Raw genomic sequence first — 19,234 nt, 5'->3', positions numbered from 1 at the left:
TGCTCTGGGAAGCCTCAATACCCTGTATTCACCCATCCATCTCCAGTCTTGGGGCCTCTAGTTTGCCCGGTGCCCTTGCCTTTCTCTTGGATCCAGTAGGAATTGTTGATTTTTCAGTCTGTTAGGATGGAGCAGTGATTTCTAAGCTCTTTACATGCAGAACCAGAAACTGATTTACTGTTGGTGGAGAGGCTATTGGTACAGTTTAGTAAAGTGATCTTAATTTTCTTACTAAAACTAAAAATGTGCATGCTCTTTGACCTAGCATTTCCACCTTTGTGAAAGCATAAAGATGTAAATACCAGAATTTTTTTTTTTTGGCAGTAGGATTTTTTAATATAGAACTGGTTAAATAAAATATATATTTACACAATGGAATGCTCTCCACCTGCTAAAAAGAAATGAGGTAGCTCGGTGTATCCTGACATGGAAAGGAGTCTAGGGAACATTAAGTGGAAGGAGAAAAAAAGCAAGCTGGCAAATGGTATGTTGGTTTTTTTTAATGTTTGTTTAGTTTTGAGAGAGAGAGAGAGAACACGTGTGCACAAGCCTGTGTGAGTGGGGGAGGGGAAGCGAGAGGGAGAGAGGGAGAATCCCAAGCAGGCTCCACGCTGTCAGCACAGAGCCTGTCGTGGGGCTCAATCCCACAAACCGTGAGATCATTACTGAGCCCGGACGCTCTGTCATCTGAGCCACCCAGGGGCCCCAGCAAATGGTATGGTTTTAAGATTCAGTTTTTGTTTAAAACTTACGCATGATAGGGGCGTCTGGGTGGCTGAGGCGGTTGAGCATCCACCTCTTGATTTCAGCTCAGGTCATGATCTCACGGTTCGTGGGGTTGAACCCTGCATCCAGCTCTGAGCTGACAGTGTGGAGCTGGCTTGGGATTCTCTCCCTGTCTCTCTGCCCCTACCCTGCTCTCACGCATACTGTCCGTCAAAAAGGAAAAAAAGAAAAAGAAAAAAAAACCCCAACTTATTCATAGTAAAAACGAAGCCATGCTTAGAGAAGAAAGAATATTTTGGAAGAATATATACCAGAAAAACCATTGGCTGCCTTTGAAGGACAATGTTCTAAAGCTGTTAATATATATCAGTAAGACTTGTGTCTTGTATGATGCATGTATATTTGATAATTAGGTAAAAATTCAAGAGAGAAAGCAGGCAGCAACAGATAATTGAGAAAAATAGAATGGAACTGATTGTTTCTATCACTTTTCCCTACGTCCAGGCAATAATGCGGTAGTAATCTTGGACTCTGAATTTTAACTTACCTTCTGGGAATACTTTGGTAGCGTAGATCCAGGTAACTGGAAATTGCATATCTCTCTGTGTTTCTTTTGCTCTTTCAGAAGGTGACAGCCATAAGTTGACAAGAGTTCCAGACAGAAATGTTTTACCAGTGAACGTTTTTTGTTTTTTTTTTCACGTAGAATTTTTTGTTGTTCATTCCTCTTGTTAAATTGTTTATTAAGGACAATTTCCCTTCTGCAGAGAAGTGGTTTCTTTGGCTCTGTGGTGTTGAGATTAGTGGCTTGTTGTACCCAAGAGATGTTTATAATGGAGTTTTTTACATGTATCTCTCCCTTAAAGGGCTGACTGACTAAAAAAGTAGGTTAGCAGAGCAGTGATACATGTGAGAGCTGTTTGACTTCCATGATAAAATATGATCTGTATCTACAGTCTTCCTGCTCTAATGATATCTGAGATCTAAGCACCTGTACTATGACTGAGTGTAGACTGATGATTCTTTGTTACTTGTCCTGTTAACTTCGCATCTAAATTTCATTTCCTGCTTTACATCCTGTTGTGAGTTTCTGGATCTAATCCCATCCTGTGTGTGAGGGGGTGGGGCTTCCCACACGACACCAGGCAGTTATAGGTCACAAGTAGAATTCTCATACAGTTGTGCCGTGATACTGTCTACCCAGAAGTAGTATCAGATTCCCTGGGGTAGGGGTTCAGTCCCGCCAGACTGCTCCCACCCTACCCTGTCCCCCCACTTCAGACGCCAGCTACAAACCCAAGTTGTCACCTGAACTTCTGACCAGCCAGCTGTAAATCAGAGGTTCCCAAGACCCCTGGTCTGATTTGATTTGTTAGAACAGCCACAGAACCGAGAGAAACATTTTTTTTTTACTAGATCACCGGGTTATCAGAAAAGAAATCAGGTGCGCCCCATGGGAGAGATACGCAGGGCTGGGTGTGGGGAAGGGGTGTGGAGCCTCTGTGCTCTCTGAGCCCGCTGCTCTCCGAACCCTGCCCTTTTGGGTTCTTATAGAGGCTTCGATACGTAGACGTGACTAATGAAGTCATTGGCCATTCTGCTGCCCCCCTCTCTCCTCCCTGGGGGTTGGGGGCTGGGACTGAAAGTTCCAAACGTCTAACACATGGTAGGCACCGCTGGCAACCAGCCCCCATCCTTAGACTCTTTCCAAAAGTCACATCATTAACATAAGAGACATTTTTAAGCTCTTGTCACGTAGGAAGTAGGTACGAGAGCTATATACTTGGTCATCTGAATGGTCAAATATCTTTGTTTCTTATAAATCACGGTATCATGCATCCTGACAGCTTTTTTTCCCCCTGCCTGTGTCTAATTTGTGTTGTCCTAAATGATTAACTTTATATAATGATTTTTTGTTCTTGTTTTGCCCTCTGTAAATTTCCTAACAGAAGTCCCGGAGCAGACTTGGGTGCCAAAAAGAAAAAGAAGAAGCAGAAGCGAAAAAAGGAGAAACCAAATTCCGGAGGCACCAAGTCAGACTCGGCATCTGATTCCCAGGAGATTAAAATCCAGCAGCCTTCAAAAGTGAGCCCCCTGTTTTATTGTCCCCTCTGTGGTTTCTCACGCACGTGAGAGCTGGTTTGTGCAGCTCGGTGCCGTGTTGGGGCACCCTTAGGGATTTGCTGTGGCTGTATGCTGGAGGGCACTGTACCTGGAGGCTATTTACAGCCTCCTGAAGCTGATGTTAAGTACCTGAATAACTAAGAGGTACAGACTGAGTTTTTGTGTGTATGTGCATAGAGCCTGCAATTTTCCTTTTTCTCAGAGCAAATTAGTACGTAGATTGTAGCGAAAGAAGTTAAGTCTCATTGGGAGCTTGTTAGATGTGCTGTTTGTTTTTTTTTTTCTTTTTTGAAGTTACACTTAGTATTTAATTACTTTTAGTTCAGAAGATATTCACATTGTAATTTTTCTGGGTGTCTGTCTAATTACCTGAATAGCACAACACCATCTGGCAGCAGATTCCAGCGGGAGCAGCCACGGGTAAGTCTTCGTTGACCTTGGGTCTGACCAGTCTTCAGTGGCCGTTCTCAAATTCCATTGCCGAGGGTGGGAAATCGCTCCTAACATTCCCGCTGGAGAAACACCCATCCAGGACCAAACCAGCAGTTGTCCCGCTGAGCCCCGTGTTGGCAGATTGCCGGCCTCGTGGGGCTCTGGTGGGACAGATGGCAGGCGCCCCTTCCTGTGTGGCCAGCCGCGGTCCCCTGGCCGTGAACACAGGCCTTGTGTGCTGGCCACAGGGACGCACAGAGCCCTCTTGATGCAAGAAACTCACAGCGTGGAAAGGGGCAAGATTCGAAGGAGGACGAGGCAGAGATGTCGCGGACGGTCACAGCTCCGTGTGGGTTTCCTGGGTAGCGCGTGGTATAGCGGAAAGGGCTCGGGAGTGGACCGGGGAATGTGGGCTCACGAGACGCGTGGGTGTCACCCCCTTTGCGCCTGTGTCCTCACCTGTGGCGTGGGGGTCATGCCTTTTGCCTCCTGCCCCAACTCACGGGGCCATGAGGAGGAGGTTACAGTTAAATGATCTCTGTATTATAAAGCACTGCCTACATGGTGGTTATTAGCGCTATGCAAGTTTCGTGGGGCTGAAGGTTTTTTTCCTTGTGCACAGTTGACACTTTATCACGAGAAGCGAATCTTGCAGGCAGTCTCTCTTGTTGTTACCGTTTTCCGCGTAAGGACCAGGAGTCACTGAGAGGATACTTACTTTGCCCAGTTTCCCTCTATGGGGTGAGAAGAAAACGGGGTCTTCCCCTGCCCCTCGCTTTTCAGCTCGTCTCTCAGGTGATAAATACTCTGTCCACCAGGCATACTTTCCGAGGTCACTCAATTAAGGTGCACCGTAAACTCATTTTTCCCGTTCCTCAGTCGCTTCGTCGGATCCCTGCGGTGTCACTTCTAGGCCGCTGTGACCCTCCTTATTGCTTCTCCCATCACCGACAGCCCGTTGCCCTCTCCACACCCCCCAGTGGTTTTGCACCCTTCCTTTACTTCTGAAGGTCACTTACAAGAAACTAGAGCTAGTCACCGCAGGAGGAACTGCTTGCATCATATGGTAGAGAAATTATTTTCTTTTTAGGTCGAGAATACATCACAATGTTTTAATGCGGGCCTTTTTCTCCATTGCATTTGTTTAAAAAATTTTTTTTTAAGGTTAATTTTTTTTTGAGAGAGAGACACACACAGAGTGTGAGTGGGAGAGGAGCAGAGAGAGAGGGAGACACAGAATCTGTAGCAGGCTCCAGGCTCTGAGCTGTCAGCACAGAGCCTGATGTGGGCCTTGAACCCATGAACTGTGAGATCGTGACCTGAGCCCAAGTCGGACGCTTACCCGACTGAGCCACCCAGGCGCCCCTCCATTGCATTTTGTTTTAAACTGGGGCTTCTTTTCCCTTACACTAGATGCTGGCTCTGGATAACCCTGTAAATTACAGCGGGTGGTGTTTCGGACATGCCCTCCTCTGCACTCAAGGGCCAGAATAAGATGGTATTTGTCTGGATTCTTTAGACGTCTTAGTGGTGGAGGGCCTGGACATTTTTCCAGGGTATTAAATTGAGAAAATAAAGGGCACTGTTGGTATTTAATATTCCACCGAGGAAAAGAGGTGTGCCCGACGTAGGGATATGGTAGCGGGAAGCTAACATGGGGTTGATACACATCCTCACCTCCCCTAACACCAAATCGTTTCCCCTTAGGTGGTGCTGCTGTGTGGAAGGTGGATGGATAGTTTTAAGAATATATCATAGCTAGGGATGAGCGCTGGGTGTTGTATGTAAGCGATGAATCATGGGAATCAACCCCCAAAGCCAAGAGCACACTGTATACACTGTAGGTTAGCTAACTTGACAATAAATCATATTAAAAAAAAAGAAGAAAATATCATAGCTGAATTTTCCTTGCTGCTTTATGACCATGGATTTGAAAATTGTGCTCACTTGTATCTACTTTAAGAAAGCACTTAAAATAGTGAGCATTCAGATATAAATATTTCATGAATGGTCATTTTCTGGAAAGACTGCTAGTCAACCTGATGAGGCTAATGAGGTAGGGTTGACACCACTCTGAGGTCTTTATGGAGCTGAGATAGGATTGGCTCCTTTGGAGCAAAGATGCTGATTCATGTCGGCCGCAAAACTGCTTGAGTTTGGTATGTTAGGGATTGAGAATTTAACTCCAAAATTAGGAAAGAAAAATTCGCATGACAGATTCAGTGCAGGCACTGTGTAGGTTCAAATTTGCTTTTAAAAAGATAAACGGGTGCGTGTTCAAGCATTACTGGTTGAAATATGCTGTGCTCTGAGTTCCTGGTTAAATTATAGGTCTTCAAAGAGACTGCTTTGTTGGGGGTTCAAATGCATGTAAATTTCATTTTGCTGGCAATCAGTCCCTCTTATGTTGGAGGTTCAGAAGAGACCAGAGCAAGAGAAATCTAAAAATACAATAAATGGGACTAGCCAAAGTATTTTTTCAAGTTAATATGTGTAATTGAAATCTGATCTTCGTGACTTAGACCTCTATGAAAATACCAGATAAACAGCTTACAGAATTGTGGCAGTCCTGGGTGATGCCGTTGGACTTAGAAGTGGAGACGATACTGACCTCAACCCATCTCTGGTTAGACTCCAGCACTTTGTTTCCTTGAGTTATTGTAGTGGCAAGAATCCTAAGCAAACCCAGTGACAAATCAAAGACAGGGCAGTCTGTGTTAAATAAACCCTGTTTTGTACTGTGGCACATGGGTATAGCTTCCCAAGTCAAAGGATCAACTCCAGACCACAGACCTCAGATTCAAAGTTGAACAGAAGTCCAGAGCCACTGTTAATAAACCAGCGAGTGTCGATGGTACCTCTCCTTGGTGCCCATGGTGTGTTGACATACAGGAAAACCGAAGGGCTCCGAAATTCTCGTCAACCACTTCTGAACTACATGAAGAGCATTCTTCGTGTGGCATCAAAGTTCTAAAACTAATCATTTTGTGTATTGAAAAAACTCCGTGATTTTACTATTCAGCACCGCGTGCTCTCATTTTAGGAATAGTCTCATTTTTCATGTGGAATTGCATTATTTGAGGGATTAAAAAAAAAAGAGCTGGGAATCTTCAGAGATAAGAGGAATGTTGGCTTCGAGGAAGGAACCTTAGAATTTAAAGATACATTCGTTTTTCCAGACTGAGAATATGTTTTACTTAAAAAGGTTAGTTTCCAACACTTGGGTTGGGGAAAACAGGCTGTGGTTGCCAAAGAGCTAAACTCTCGGAAGAAACTGCTCTTTGGAAGGTTTTGTCTCTGGGGGAAGATCGGGGCTGGGAGAGGGCAGGGGGTGGTCCAGGAGGAAGGCATTCATAGTGAGATTTTCTTTCTTGATTAACTTCCTTCCCAGCTTAGCACTCAATTCACAGTTCTTTCTGTCTTCTTTTCCCTTTTTTTTTTTTTGAACTAAAATTTCCCTTTTCTGCCTGGTTTGCATCCTAGCAGTCCTTTCCTTTGTCCCCACATTGCTGCTGCCGAGCATTAACCCTAACAGTGACACCAAGGGTGTGCCTGACTGGCTGCTGTAGGGCAGTGACTCATGCGTGTGTGTCACTCCTCCCTGCCGCTCCTTCCAGATGAGTGATGGTGACGACCCCTCGCAGCCAGGTGGGACCCTGAAGCCAGCGGGTGGTTGGCTTTACCTCAGATTTCCAAAACCGTCAAAGCCCCATTAAAGCTACGGAGCTGTTGTGATCTTTAACATAATGCGTTCACTTCTGTTTTAGTGCGTTAGCGCTTGAGCCCAAGACCCTGACCAGGCTTAGAGGAAGATTGTGTTTTTGGTGTTGTCGTCTCCAGGGCAGATACACACGTGTCTGGCCCAGGTTTTGGAGCCATGTAAGCTTCCTCATCTTTGTGTCTGTGTGTCTTTGCTGTTATAGAATCCCACCATTCCAATGCAGAAGTTGCAGGATATCCAGAGAGCAATGGAGCTGTTGTCCGCATGCCAGGGCCCCGCCAGGAACATTGATGAGGCTGCCAAACACAGATACCAGTTTTGGGACACCCAGCCGGTACCCAAATTAAGTAAGCTTTTCTGCCTTTTCCGTGCCCCCCTCTCCCCCCACCCCAAAACACAGCTGGGTTGACAACAAACAAAAAACACAAAAGGAACTTCACTTAACATATTTGCTTTATGTCACAGATTAGAAATTTACACAAAAGTCATATTTTTCTTTAAAATATAAATATTGCGTAGTGATACTGGCTTTCAGCAGAAACAGTTTTAGAGTCGCATTCCTCTTCCTATAAAAAAACCCAGGTTTCTCACTTGAAACATTCGTATATTTTTAAAAATGTGTAAAAGGGAGCACCTGGGTGATTCAGTTGTTTAAGCGTCCGACTCTTGGTTTCGGCTTAGTCATGATCTCACGGTTCGTGAGCTCGAGCCCCACATCGGGCTCCTCACTGACAGTGTGGAGCCTGCCTGGGAGTCTCTCTCTGAGCCCCTCCACTGTTTGCATGCCCTCTCTCTCTCCCCCAAAATAAAAAAAGTTTAAAAAAAACTAAAAAATAAAATACATATATATATAAAAGACAGTCTCAGAACCAGTTTTGGTTTTAAGCTTCACGGAAGAGTTTTCCCTGTACATAAATTTTTAGCCGTCTCACATCTCAGTTATTCCAAAAGACACAGGAAATTTGCCCTATTCAACCTAATTGAAATGGAAAATGTTATGCCTCTTAACAAGAGGATTCTGCACGCTCACCACTGGTGTTAATTGTTAGCAGTGGGAGAACATGGCAGCACAGCGAGGGGACGGGGCCCCTCGGGAGGTCTCCAGGGGCCCCTCGGGCAGCGGGCATCGCTCTGACTTTCTCCTGTTACGTGTCCATAAACATCATTTGAAGTGTTCTCTTTTCACAGTAAAAAGGGTGATGATATAAATGCACTAAAATTGTTTTAACTGCATAAAAAGCTAAACCCACTGCTTACTGTTATCCTCATATGAAGATAGATGATAATTATTTCTGTGTTTTTCCTTCTTGATTGTTCAGCTTCCAGCATCTGTGTCAGGTAAAGGGTTACGTGTCATCCAGATCTCATAATAGTTCACTGACGTACAAATAACCAGTTTTGTCATATAAAAATCAGGGAACAATCGTCTGTGCCTTCAAATAGTGGTTTTCACACTTTTTAAAGTTACCGCTCGTCTCGCAGCCACACATGTTAAAAAGCACGGGATTTGGAGTGTGAAAGATAGAAGAAAGCAGTTATCCTCACTGGTCTTTTCTTTCAGGCTCTAGAAATAAATGTATTTGGTAGTGGAGGGAGACTCTAGCATGAATTTACAGGATTTTAAATGCCATTGAATCGAGGGACCGTTAGCTAAAGCAGTGTAGGTCTATTGACTGAATGTTTTGGGTTCAGCTGAGTGCTGCTTGGCAAGCTGTTGGTGGTTTTTAGGTCAGTGCCCCGGGGGACAAGAGAGCCTCCTGTAGCCTGATTCTAAGCAGAGGTCCTGGAGGGACTCTAAGGGAGCAGCTGAGAACCTGACCACTCAGACTGGCTTGATGGAGCCTCAGGTATTCATGGGGGGGTGAGCTGGTGGAGCGGATATAAAGAGGGATGTGACAAAGGCAGGGGTTAGAAAGAGAAAACGAAACCCCTTGTAGCTGGTACAGATCCTGTGGCTTCCACCCCTAAAAAGGTGATGCCAAGAACCTGTACCTGAGGGTCATTAACTCAGCAGGTATTTGTTCCTTGTTTTCCTTCCGGTTCTGTTTATTTATTCATTGGAGTATAATTGACATATAGCATTGTTTTAGTTTCGGGTGTACAACATAACGATAGGGTGTTTGCATACATTGTAAAATGACCCCCACAGCCGGTCTGGTTATCATCCGTTACCACACAAAGTTACAGTTTTTCTTTTTCTTATAGTAAGAACTTTTAAGATCTTCTCTCATAGCAACTTCCAAATAAATCACGGGCTGTACATGACATCCCCAAAATGAACTTGTTTTTATAACTGGAAGTTTGTACCTTTGACCCCCCCCTTCACCCATTTCACGCACCCCCCCCCCCCGACAACCACCAATCTGTGTCTGTGAGTTGAGAATTTTTGGTTTTTAGGTTCCACATATAAGTGAAATCATACGGTATTTGTCTTTCTCTCTCTGACTTACTTCCCTTCCCATGATGCCTTCAGGGTCCATCCATGTTGTCACAGATGGCAAGGTTTCTTTCTTTTTGACAGCTGAGTAAGATTTATCAGTTATTTGTTGAGTGTCCATTATTAAATGCCGTGGGCAACGTACCGGAGAAACAGTGATGGGAGAGAACGGTAAAAGTGGTGGCCAGGTGGGGGTGGAGGGAGAGCATCCTCCAGGCAGGAAAAAGCTTTAGTCGGGGAGAGATGCTGTGGGGAAAGCGATGTGTAAGCTTCTGTCTGAAAACACTCAAGCTGCCAGCCACGTGGCGAGCAGGAGAAGGGCCTCACGTGCAGAGGGAGGGAAGCCGTGAGCCATGAGCCTGAGGGTGGTCCCTGAGGATGGATCCGGAGAGCCAGGCCAGGTGGGCGGCCAGGTGGGCGGCCAGGTGGACGTCAGCCACGGGAAGAGCCCGGGTTCTCTTCCAGTTGCATTGGGAAGCCGTGGGGAAGGAACCTGGAAAAGGGCGCCTTTGTGGAAATCGCTAGCGACGTTTATGACTTTGGCTGTAGTGGCAACATTCCAGGCGGAGAGCAGTGAACAGTCCTGAAATTAGTTGTAGATTTTGCTGGGAGGGGTCAGAGGTCACTGCAGCCCTTCCCTCCCCCGCAACCAGGTTTTTGAAATGCAGAGTAAGAGGACACCGACTCCAAGCTGTGCTGTGTGGGGGCTCTGTAATCTGGGGGTTGAGGCTCAGAAGTCCCTGTCATTTCATAATAAACACCTTGTCACTGCATGACAAAGGATTTCTCCTCTTATTTGATTGGTGAGATAGCAGCCCTTCTCCACTACCCAGCTGCCCTGTTGTCACTCCAGAAGTGGCTGAAACGGTAGCATGGTTCCAAAGATTATATTCCACCCCAGGCCCCTAAAAATGGTGTCGTTTTACGGAACGGACCATTTTGGGTCATCCGAATACTTTGTCGTTGAATATTCTGTCCTTCTGCCTTTCTCTCTCTGTGTCCCTCTCCAGATGAAGTGATAACCTCGCACGGTGCCATCGAAGCGGATAAGGACAACGTGCGTCGGGAGCCGTATTCCCTGCCGCAGGGTTTCATGTGGGACACTTTAGATCTGGGTAATGCCGACGTGGTGAGTACAGGCCTTCCGTTCAGCACCTGCCTTCGCACAAATTGCTTCCGAGTTGGTTCCGAGCGCCATAGAAAGGACGCTCGCTTGATCTTGCAGCTCAAGGAGTTGTACACGCTGTTAAATGAGAATTACGTGGAAGACGAGGAGAGTATGTTCCGGTTCGACTACTCGCCCGAGTTCCTGCTCTGGTGAGTGTCGCTGGCGCCACGAGGGGCGGCCCCGGGCGCGGGCGGTCGGGACCGCGTGTCTCCGTCTCTCCCCGGGTCCCGGGACACTAACCGGCACCTGTCTCCCTTGCCTGCATGGACTTCAGGGCTCTGCGTCCCCCAGGCTGGCTCCTTCAGTGGCACTGTGGGGTCAGAGTGTCTTCGAACAAAAAGCTAGTGGGGTTCATCAGTGCCATCCCGGCAAACATTCGGATTTATGACAGGTACGTATTAAAGCTCGTCCGTGTCAGTTTTGATGTGTTACTTTTCCAGAATTGCAGTTCCAGCGGGCTTTTAAAATTACTCATGCAGATTGTTTACGGTGGGGGCAGGGGGTTACGGGAACTCTGCTTTCTGCTCAGTTTTGCCCAACCTAGAACTGCTCAAAAAGATAAAGTTGATTTAATCAAAGAAAACTGGACCGTGAACAACAACAAAAAAAGGGCAGCTCTGTGTCTCTGCCTCTCAGTCTCACACATGCAGACACTCTGATGTTATTTTTTTTGTTTTTAATTTTTTTTATAACATTTATTTTTTGAGAGAGTTTGAGTAGGGGAGGGGCCAAGAGAGAGGGAGTCACAGATCCTAAAGCAGACTCCAGGTGCTGAACTGTCAGCACAGAACCCGATGCGGAGCTCGAATTTGAGAACCTCAAGATCATGCCCTGACCCAAAGTCAGATGCTTAACCGACTGAGCCACCCAGGCACCCCACACACTCAGATGTTTTATGTGTGTGTCTGAATAAAGATATAAATAGGTATTTCATACTTATTTCTAGAGAAAAAAAATTATCTTAATAAATTTTAGGAGAGATTTTTAAAAAATCTTTTTATCCATTGGATAACTATGTTGTGTTTTTGCTCCGGTCTTTAGCCCAGAAAGTCAGAGAGCTAATCCATAACAGGTCTGTTTACCTTTCATTGTACTGGGTTACTTGATTTGCTGCTCAAAAACTTTTGATGTCAAGGTATCTTGGTGCCAAATGAAATGCCCGTGTATCTAGAACCAGCGCAGGAAATGGGCTTTGAAGCCCTGAAAGGTTTACCGTAGCTCAGAAAATTACCAGCTTCTGTGTGGCCAAGGTACCTGTTGGGGACCTAGGAATTGCATTAGATTCCAGTGCAACATCTTACCAGATTCTGCATCTGGGTGACCCTGTTCTTGTCCTCATTGCACACATTACAGGAAAAACAGATGTAGAAACTTGGAGGTACATCTTATCCACTTTCTAAAGTGAAAACTTACAAAAGATCAAAGTCCTCCAATGTCTTCAGGACAAGGGGGTCTGGGTCTCCATGGCCTATAGTGATAGTTATTTTGGCAGGGGATGTATGGGGAATAGAGTATCAATCGGAGTTTGTGAAATGTCTGAACGATGGGCTGTTTTTCTTTAATATTCTGTTGAAGGAGGTCTCTCGGTTTCTTATTCTTTGCAATTTTATGGGAGTTGTCTTGTTTTTAAAAACATTTTCGTCTTATGTTTGCTCTACTTTTTGACATCTTTCTTAGTGTGAAGAAGATGGTAGAAATCAACTTTCTTTGTGTTCATAAGAAATTGAGATCAAAGCGGGTAGCCCCAGTGTTAATTCGAGAAATAACCAGAAGAGTAAACCTGGAAGGTATTTTTCAGGCCGTTTATACCGCTGGAGTGGTTCTTCCCAAGCCAGTGGCCACATGCAGGTAATAGTGCCACGCGCTCACCTTGAATCTTGCCTCCCGCCGTGTGGCTACCAGTAGTATTCTCCCATGTAACCGGGAAACTTTGCCTTACCTGTTCTTTTGTAGCTGGTTTGGTAGCAGAGGTGGAGACCAGACCCAAGCACCACTGAGACCAGTGTTCTTTCCATTCTACCATACAGCCACTTGGCGATAAAAAGAGGTTTTAACATTTTCCTGCTAACAGTGCCGGTTCTGTATTCCTGCGTCTCTTCTGTTGGAAAGACTAGTGCTGCCCCTACCTTGGGGAACCCAGGGCACCGTGGTCTTGAAATTCAAATGTCCAGAGTACTACCATTTTTCTTCCTTCCAAACGCTTAGATTTACGCGCTGTTCTGCACTGCTCTCAGGAACTGTTCCAGAAGTTTGGTAAACACCAGTTGAGAAGCCCAAACAGACTTGCTTGCTAAGAGCAGGAAGAGCTTAAGCTCTTTTTAGGAGTTCATCTGTTCTCATCACGCTTTCAGAGGTTAATCCAGGGAGAAAATGGTTTATCAGATTTCTCCCTTGACTAACCTGTTCGTGAAGCATCGGAAGGAGTTTCTCTCCCTTGACTGTTTTTGACTCAAATAAGATGAAATTTCCACTAAACAGTAAAAAATGTGAAACTATAAAATGACTTGTCTCCCATTCAACTAGTTATATACTTCACGGGTAGATCTTAATACAAATCATCTGTCTAAACTGGAATCACTTAAGAAACTCAAGGTCGTTTCTCAGAAAGTTGTTTTCTTTGATGTGCGTGATATGAAAGCAATGGCTACTCATTTAGAGGGGATGTTTTCATATGTTTTTAGAACTTCTTAGTTTGCTTTCTGTAGAATCAGCAGTGGTCGTTAAATACTTGCAGACCGGGCATTTTTAACTTTATCTTACAGTTTTATGATAGCCCTTTACTGGCAGAGATGAAAGGTCACAAACTACAAAGGAATGTAACTGGAAAGCAGGACATGTTTTAGATGTAAAAAAAGCAAGCTAATTATACAAGAACAGGGCCAGCATCCAACACTGCACAGGGGGCAGCAAGGGTGTTCGTTAAATGCCTCTATGATGACTGAGCTGAGACAAAGAGTAAAAGCTGGTAGAGTTAGAAAATCGATGAGATTTTAAAACCTTCGTTGTATTCCAGATACTGGCATCGATCGCTAAACCCCAGAAAATTGGTAGAAGTGAAATTTTCTCACTTGAGTAGAAATATGACTTTACAGAGAACAATGAAGCTCTACAGACTTCCGGATGTAAGTAAGAATGTTCTGGAGTTTTTCGAAGCTGTAACAGCTAAAGCTTTTAATGTAGAAAAAGATTATTTGCAAGAGTCCTAAAAACTGGCTCATGTGTTTGAGGATGTGAATATGTAGCTTTTTAGAATTCTGGGTGAGGAAAATCAGGGAGCTTATTTGAATATACCAGGGTTTTATTTTGTTTTGTTTAAGGCTTTTTAAGTCTTCAGTTTGTGGTTGGATGGGATTGAACTCAAGACATGTAAGTTTTGAAATTTTGAGTGTTTACCATCTGTTACGTAAAAAGAAAGAAAAGTTGAGGCTTCTGATGCTGTCTTAACACAAAGGAACTAAGGAATAAGGCTTAGAGGAGAGGCCAAGGAGAGGAAATAGTATTTCATTAAATTATCTTTTTAAACTAGCAAATTCTCAACATGGTAAGTTGTCTTTTAATAGGGGAAAAGTTAAACGTGCTTACGAGTGTTGCCTTATTTGGGGCTTGGATGGTGTATTAATTTTCTATTGCTGTGTAACAAATTGCTGCAAGTTTAGCAGTTTATTTTATTTTATTTATTTTTTGAGAGAGAAAGTGCTAGGGAGGGGCAGAGAGAGAGAGAGTCTTAAGCAGTCTCCATGCCCAGTGCAGAGCCTGACGCAGGGCTCAGTCTCATGACCATGAGATCATGACCAGAGCTGAAATCAAGAGTTGGCTGCTTAACCAACTGAGCCATCCGGGGGCCCCAGTTTAGCAGTTTAAAACACATTTATAATTTCCCAAGTTCTGTGGGTCGGGAGTCAAAGCCCAGCTTGCCCGAAGCCTCTGCCTCAGGGTCTCTCGTGAAGTTCTCTCAAGGTACCAGCCAGGGCTGGGTCTCATCTGAAAATTTGACTGGGGTCCACTTCCAACTCACATGGCTGTTAGCAGGCTTGAGTTTTTGCAGACGGTGGGACCGAGGGCTTTTAATTCCTTGCTGGCTGCCAGTCAGAGGCCTCCCTCAGTTCTTTGCCAGATGGGCTTCCCCATAGGGCAGCAGCTGACAACATGGCAGCTTGCTCCATCCAAGCCAGTGAGGGAGAGAGAGTCTACAGATTGAATCTGCTCGCAAGATGGAAATTAGAACCTTATGTAGTCGTTCATGAAAGTGACAGCCAACCACCGTTGCTGTATTTCACTGTTTAGAAGTGAGTCACAGGTCCCACCCACACTCAGGAGGAGCACAGGGGTGTGAACACCAGGAGGTGGCATCACTTGGGGGCCATCTTGGAATCTGTCCATCACAGATGGGATCTTTTCATTTGAAGTTTTGATTTCATCAGAGCTCTTCTTTCTTTTGGGTTGTTAGAAAGTGGTTCAGCGAATATTTTAGCTTGATTGGGAGATTGGGAGGGCTTCAGCTGTCTGTAGTGGCCTTTCTGGGTTCAGTAGACCCTAGTTCCTTTTGTCATTTGGCCATTGCGTGTTTACCAAGTACATGTAATCAGTAGTTGCCACACGAATTGGTGTATTTTGTTTTGTTTTGTTTTGTTTTTATGCTTATTTATTTTGAGAGAGAGCAAGCAGGGGAGCGGCAGAGAGAGAGAGAGAGAGAGAGAGAGAGAGAGAGAGAGAGAATCACAAGCAGGCTCCGTGCTGTCAGCTCAGAGCCCGAAGTGGGGCTTGAACCCGTGAACCGTGAGATTGTGACCTGAGCTGAAACCAAGAGTCAGATGCTTAACCAGCTGAGCCACCCAGGTGCCCCTTGATGTATTTTTTCTGATGACAGACAGGAATCAACTAATTTCTGACCTTAAGCAGAATTTCATAAGGACAAAACCGGAGGGAGGTGAAGGAAACCAATCGCCAGAGATACCAAGATCATCATTCCAGGCTTCGCAACATGGCAGAAGGATCAGAAGGCCTCTTCTTCCCTTGTCTTAACTGTTTTTGTAGAGAGTGGGGCGCAAGCCAATTAACTCACCTCCTCTGAGGCCATGATGGGAGAGGAAACATAGATCAGAAGAGAGGAAGATAAAAACTGCAGCAACGGGACAGGGGAGGGTCCACATGCCCCGGGGCTGGAGCGGCAGAAGGGAGGGTGGGCCCGCGTGTGGAGATGCACGCACCCACCGAACTGCAGAAGTAGGAAGACCTTCAAAGATGTCACACTGTCAACATGACAGCTAATGTTTACTGGCCAGGATTCTTTTGAAGCCAACCGCCGAGACCTGGAGTGACCCGAGAGGGACAGAGTCACGTAGAGGCGCAGGCGGCCGTGAGCACAGCACACAGCTAAGACGAAACACCCCCTCTGCGGGCACCGGCTGTCGTCAGCGTCCTCCTTCCAGCTGTTAGAAAGACTCCGCCGTCCGGGCGTTGGAGTTGGAAACCCGCAGGCGTGCCTACAGTTTTCACGGGGGGCTCGTGCTGTGCTGTGGTGGTCTCCCCGAATTTCATTTTTCTGAACCCAAAGCCGTCCAGCTTGTGTGTAAGGAAAGTGCCTGCTTACGTGTCGGTTGTAGAAGGAGTTTTAATACCTCTCATCGGGTTTTTTTCAGGGTGATTAGAATCTGAGCTGGTAAGAGGATTTTTGACTTTTGTCCTTCGTCCTTTACGTTTTTACACAAAAATCGATCAACTCAGGTAACAGTTCTAACAAGCTGGTAACAAGTCACTGACTGGTCAGGCACTGGGTTTTTGTTCTTGTTTTTTCCCAGTAAATTGAAGTTGACAGAGTGCTGTCACGCATGTCGTTCGCTGTGTTCTCACGACAGCCTTGTGAAGCTGGTGTGCCTCGTCTGCGTTTTCCTGTGAGAAGATGGAGGCCCGTGCAGGTCGACACGGGCCCGTCACCGACCGGTGGGGACTCGGGGTGCGCACCCCAGACACCCGCGTTTCACCTGTTAGACCCCTGAGCTCCCGCTTCCGTCACCTCTGACGCCCCCGGGGGGCGGCATGGCCCGGTCCCGTCGGGCGTCCCTACCTGCCGTCACTGGAGCACAGGCACACACAGGAAAGGATGGTCGACAGGGTCCGGGCGGGAGCTCTCTGGTGTGTGTGTCAGTCTCCCTCCCTGCATCCCGTTACAGGGAAGGAGAGGAAAAGGGAGAGTAAGATAATGGCGGAAAGGAGGGCAGAAGAGGTGAGAGTACAGATAGTAGAAAACTGGAAGGTGCCCACGGCAGCCACCTGAGGGTCTGCCTCTTGAGGGCCTGCTGGACAGTGCTGGGGCACCTGGCGGGCTCAGTCGGTGGAGCATGCGACTCTTGGTCCCGGGGTTGTGAGTCTGAGCCCCCCCGTAGGGTACAGAGATTACTTAAAAATGAAATCTTTTTTAAAAAAACTTATTTATTTAAATTCAAGTTAGTTAACATAGTGTAGTGTTGGTTTCAGGAATAGAATGCGGTGATTCATCTCTTACATACAACACCCAGTGCTCAATCCAGCGAGTGACCTCCTTAATGCCTGTCACCCGTTTGGCCCATCCCCCACCCATCTCCCCTCCAGCAACCCTCAGTTTGTTCTCTGTATTTAAGAGTTTCTTACGGTTTGCCTCCGTCTCTTTTTTATCTTATTTTTCTTTCTTTTCCCCTATATTCATCCATCTTGGTTCTTCAATTACACATGAGTGAAATCAGAGGATATCGGTCTTTTTCTGACTGACTTATTTCGCTTAGCATAATACATTCTAGTTCCATCCACGTTGCAATTGGCAAGATTTCATTCTTTTTCATTGCCAAGTAATATTCGTGTGTGAGTGTGAGTGTGTGTGTGTGTGTGTGTACACGTTTACACCACATCTCATTCATCCACTTGTCAGTTGATGGACATTTGGGCCCTTTCCGTAATTTGGCTGTTGTTGAGAGTGCTGCTGTAAACACTGGGGTACATGTGCCCTGTCAAGTCAGGAATTTTGTATCCTTTAGATAAATACCTAGCAGTGCATTTGCTAGGTCATAGGGTTTAAAACTAAAATCTTAAAAAGCAGCAGCGGCAGCTGGATACTGCAGTGCTTACCACACCACGGCCGCCCCTCCTAGGGGCCCAGGTGGGTGATTTTAAGCAATCGTGTGATTTAAGAACATTTTTGTACCATGGCGTGTAAGAAGAACCTTCCTGAATACACCTTTTGCTCTGGGTCAGTCTCATCTTCCGATTCGTCATTACTGTTTCCGCTTCATGTCTTATTTGTCGTATTCGTGGAGTTCTTAACGCAGGAGCTAGGTTGTTATGGCGAGCGCGGTACTAGATAGACACCGCGTGTCCACGGCCTCATTTCTTACTCGGAACAGTCAGAGAGGGGCGGGGCGTTCGCCCGGTTTCACGGAAGAGAGCAATGAAATTGCTTTGCCCAGAGTCTCCTAGGTGGGAGAGAACCGCACAGGCCCATGCCGTGACCTCTGCTCTCTGAGATGCTGGGGCCAAGCCTGTCCCTGCCCTGTAAACGTTGGCTTGGTTTTATGTTTGCTGTCGGATATTTTTTTTTTTTGGTCAGTGCTCCTAAAGGTGAAGGCACTTAATGTAGGCAAAACACTGGAGGCAGGTTAATGTCCCAGTGTCCCCCCTCGGTGCTGCTGGCAGGACACACTTAGGAAGACGTCCTGAGACCCAGTGTTCTGCCTTCAGTAGCCACAGAAGCGTTCTTTGCCATTTAGCACCCTCCTGCTGCCTTTTTAAAGCCAATAACCGTAATCACTGCTTCCATCTCTGCTCTGGAATCTTGGCTCTAAGACAGTTTACACCACATAGCTCGACAGAGAACAACACAGCTTCTGTTTCTTAATAGAGCGCTGAGCCTTTTTTCTCTGATGTACTGATAAGCAGATTTTACACATATTTCAGTGAACAGAGTCCGAATGATGCATGTTAGTTGGACCCTGGGAAAGTAAGTCTGATTGAGACCACAGAGTTTGCTTATGAAACGTTGGATTTTCTCAGTCACTAGAAATGTCTTTGTTTTTTATTGAATTCTCCGAAACATGACCACCTTACTCTTTTGGGTTATGCCTAAACTTAATCATTTTTTATCCAGGCTTAGCGTTCTCCCCCCCTCTTTCTGAGGACCACAGCTATAACTTGAGGGTTTATTTCACATTTTAAAATTTATTTTTTGCTTCTGTAGATGTTTTGGAGAGTGTGTGACTTTATGATGTTAGAAGCAAGTTTAGGGACTGAGACACATGGCCATTATGAGCCAGCAAAAATAAATATTCTTCCTCTGTTTTCTGGGATCTTGCCTTTTTTTTTTTTAATGCTTATTTATTTATTTTGAGACACCGTGTGAGCAAGAGAGGGTCAGAGAGAGAGGGAAGGAGAGAATCCCAAGCAGGCTCCATGCCATCAGTGCAGAGCCCAATGTGAGGCACAAACTGTGAGATCGCATGACCTGAGCTGAAACCAAGAGTCGCTTAACTGACTGAGCCACCCAGGCTCCCCTTGCATTTTTCTTATAGCTGATACTGTCTGATGTTCCTTTAAAAAAAAAAAAAAAAAAAAATTCTGCATAAAAGCACTTGAAGTGCTTACAAATTGCCCAGTGCATATA

The 19,234-nt window shown here is 45.7% G+C and overlaps 1 protein-coding gene across 5 annotated transcripts in view; it reads left to right on the top strand.

Moving 5' to 3' along the window:
• NMT2 (N-myristoyltransferase 2) overlaps nt 1-19,234 on the top strand; it is a 74,311-nt gene that overhangs the window by 41,427 nt on the left and 13,650 nt on the right. For 3 of the 5 annotated variants that reach the window (XM_042991133.1, XM_042991135.1, XM_042991136.1), the window contains exons 2-8: nt 2,676-2,811; nt 7,206-7,350; nt 10,451-10,569; nt 10,666-10,757; nt 10,883-10,999; nt 12,286-12,456; nt 13,622-13,730. In XM_042991133.1, coding sequence (XP_042847067.1) covers nt 2,676-2,811; nt 7,206-7,350; nt 10,451-10,569; nt 10,666-10,757; nt 10,883-10,999; nt 12,286-12,456; nt 13,622-13,730 — 889 coding nt within the window. Of the gene's footprint in view, nt 1-2,675; nt 2,812-3,227; nt 3,271-6,375; nt 6,488-7,205; nt 7,351-10,450; nt 10,570-10,665; nt 10,758-10,882; nt 11,000-12,285; nt 12,457-13,621; nt 13,731-19,234 lie in introns of those variants that run through there. The other 2 variants (XM_042991134.1, XM_042991137.1) reach the window with 2 other exon arrangements.

This window comes from Panthera tigris, chromosome B4 (assembly GCF_018350195.1).
Source record: "Panthera tigris isolate Pti1 chromosome B4, P.tigris_Pti1_mat1.1, whole genome shotgun sequence".
Taxonomy (NCBI): Eukaryota; Metazoa; Chordata; class Mammalia; order Carnivora; family Felidae; genus Panthera; species Panthera tigris.
The sequence above is the reverse complement of the archived record's forward strand: the minus strand, read 5'-3'. Positions and strand labels throughout refer to the sequence as shown.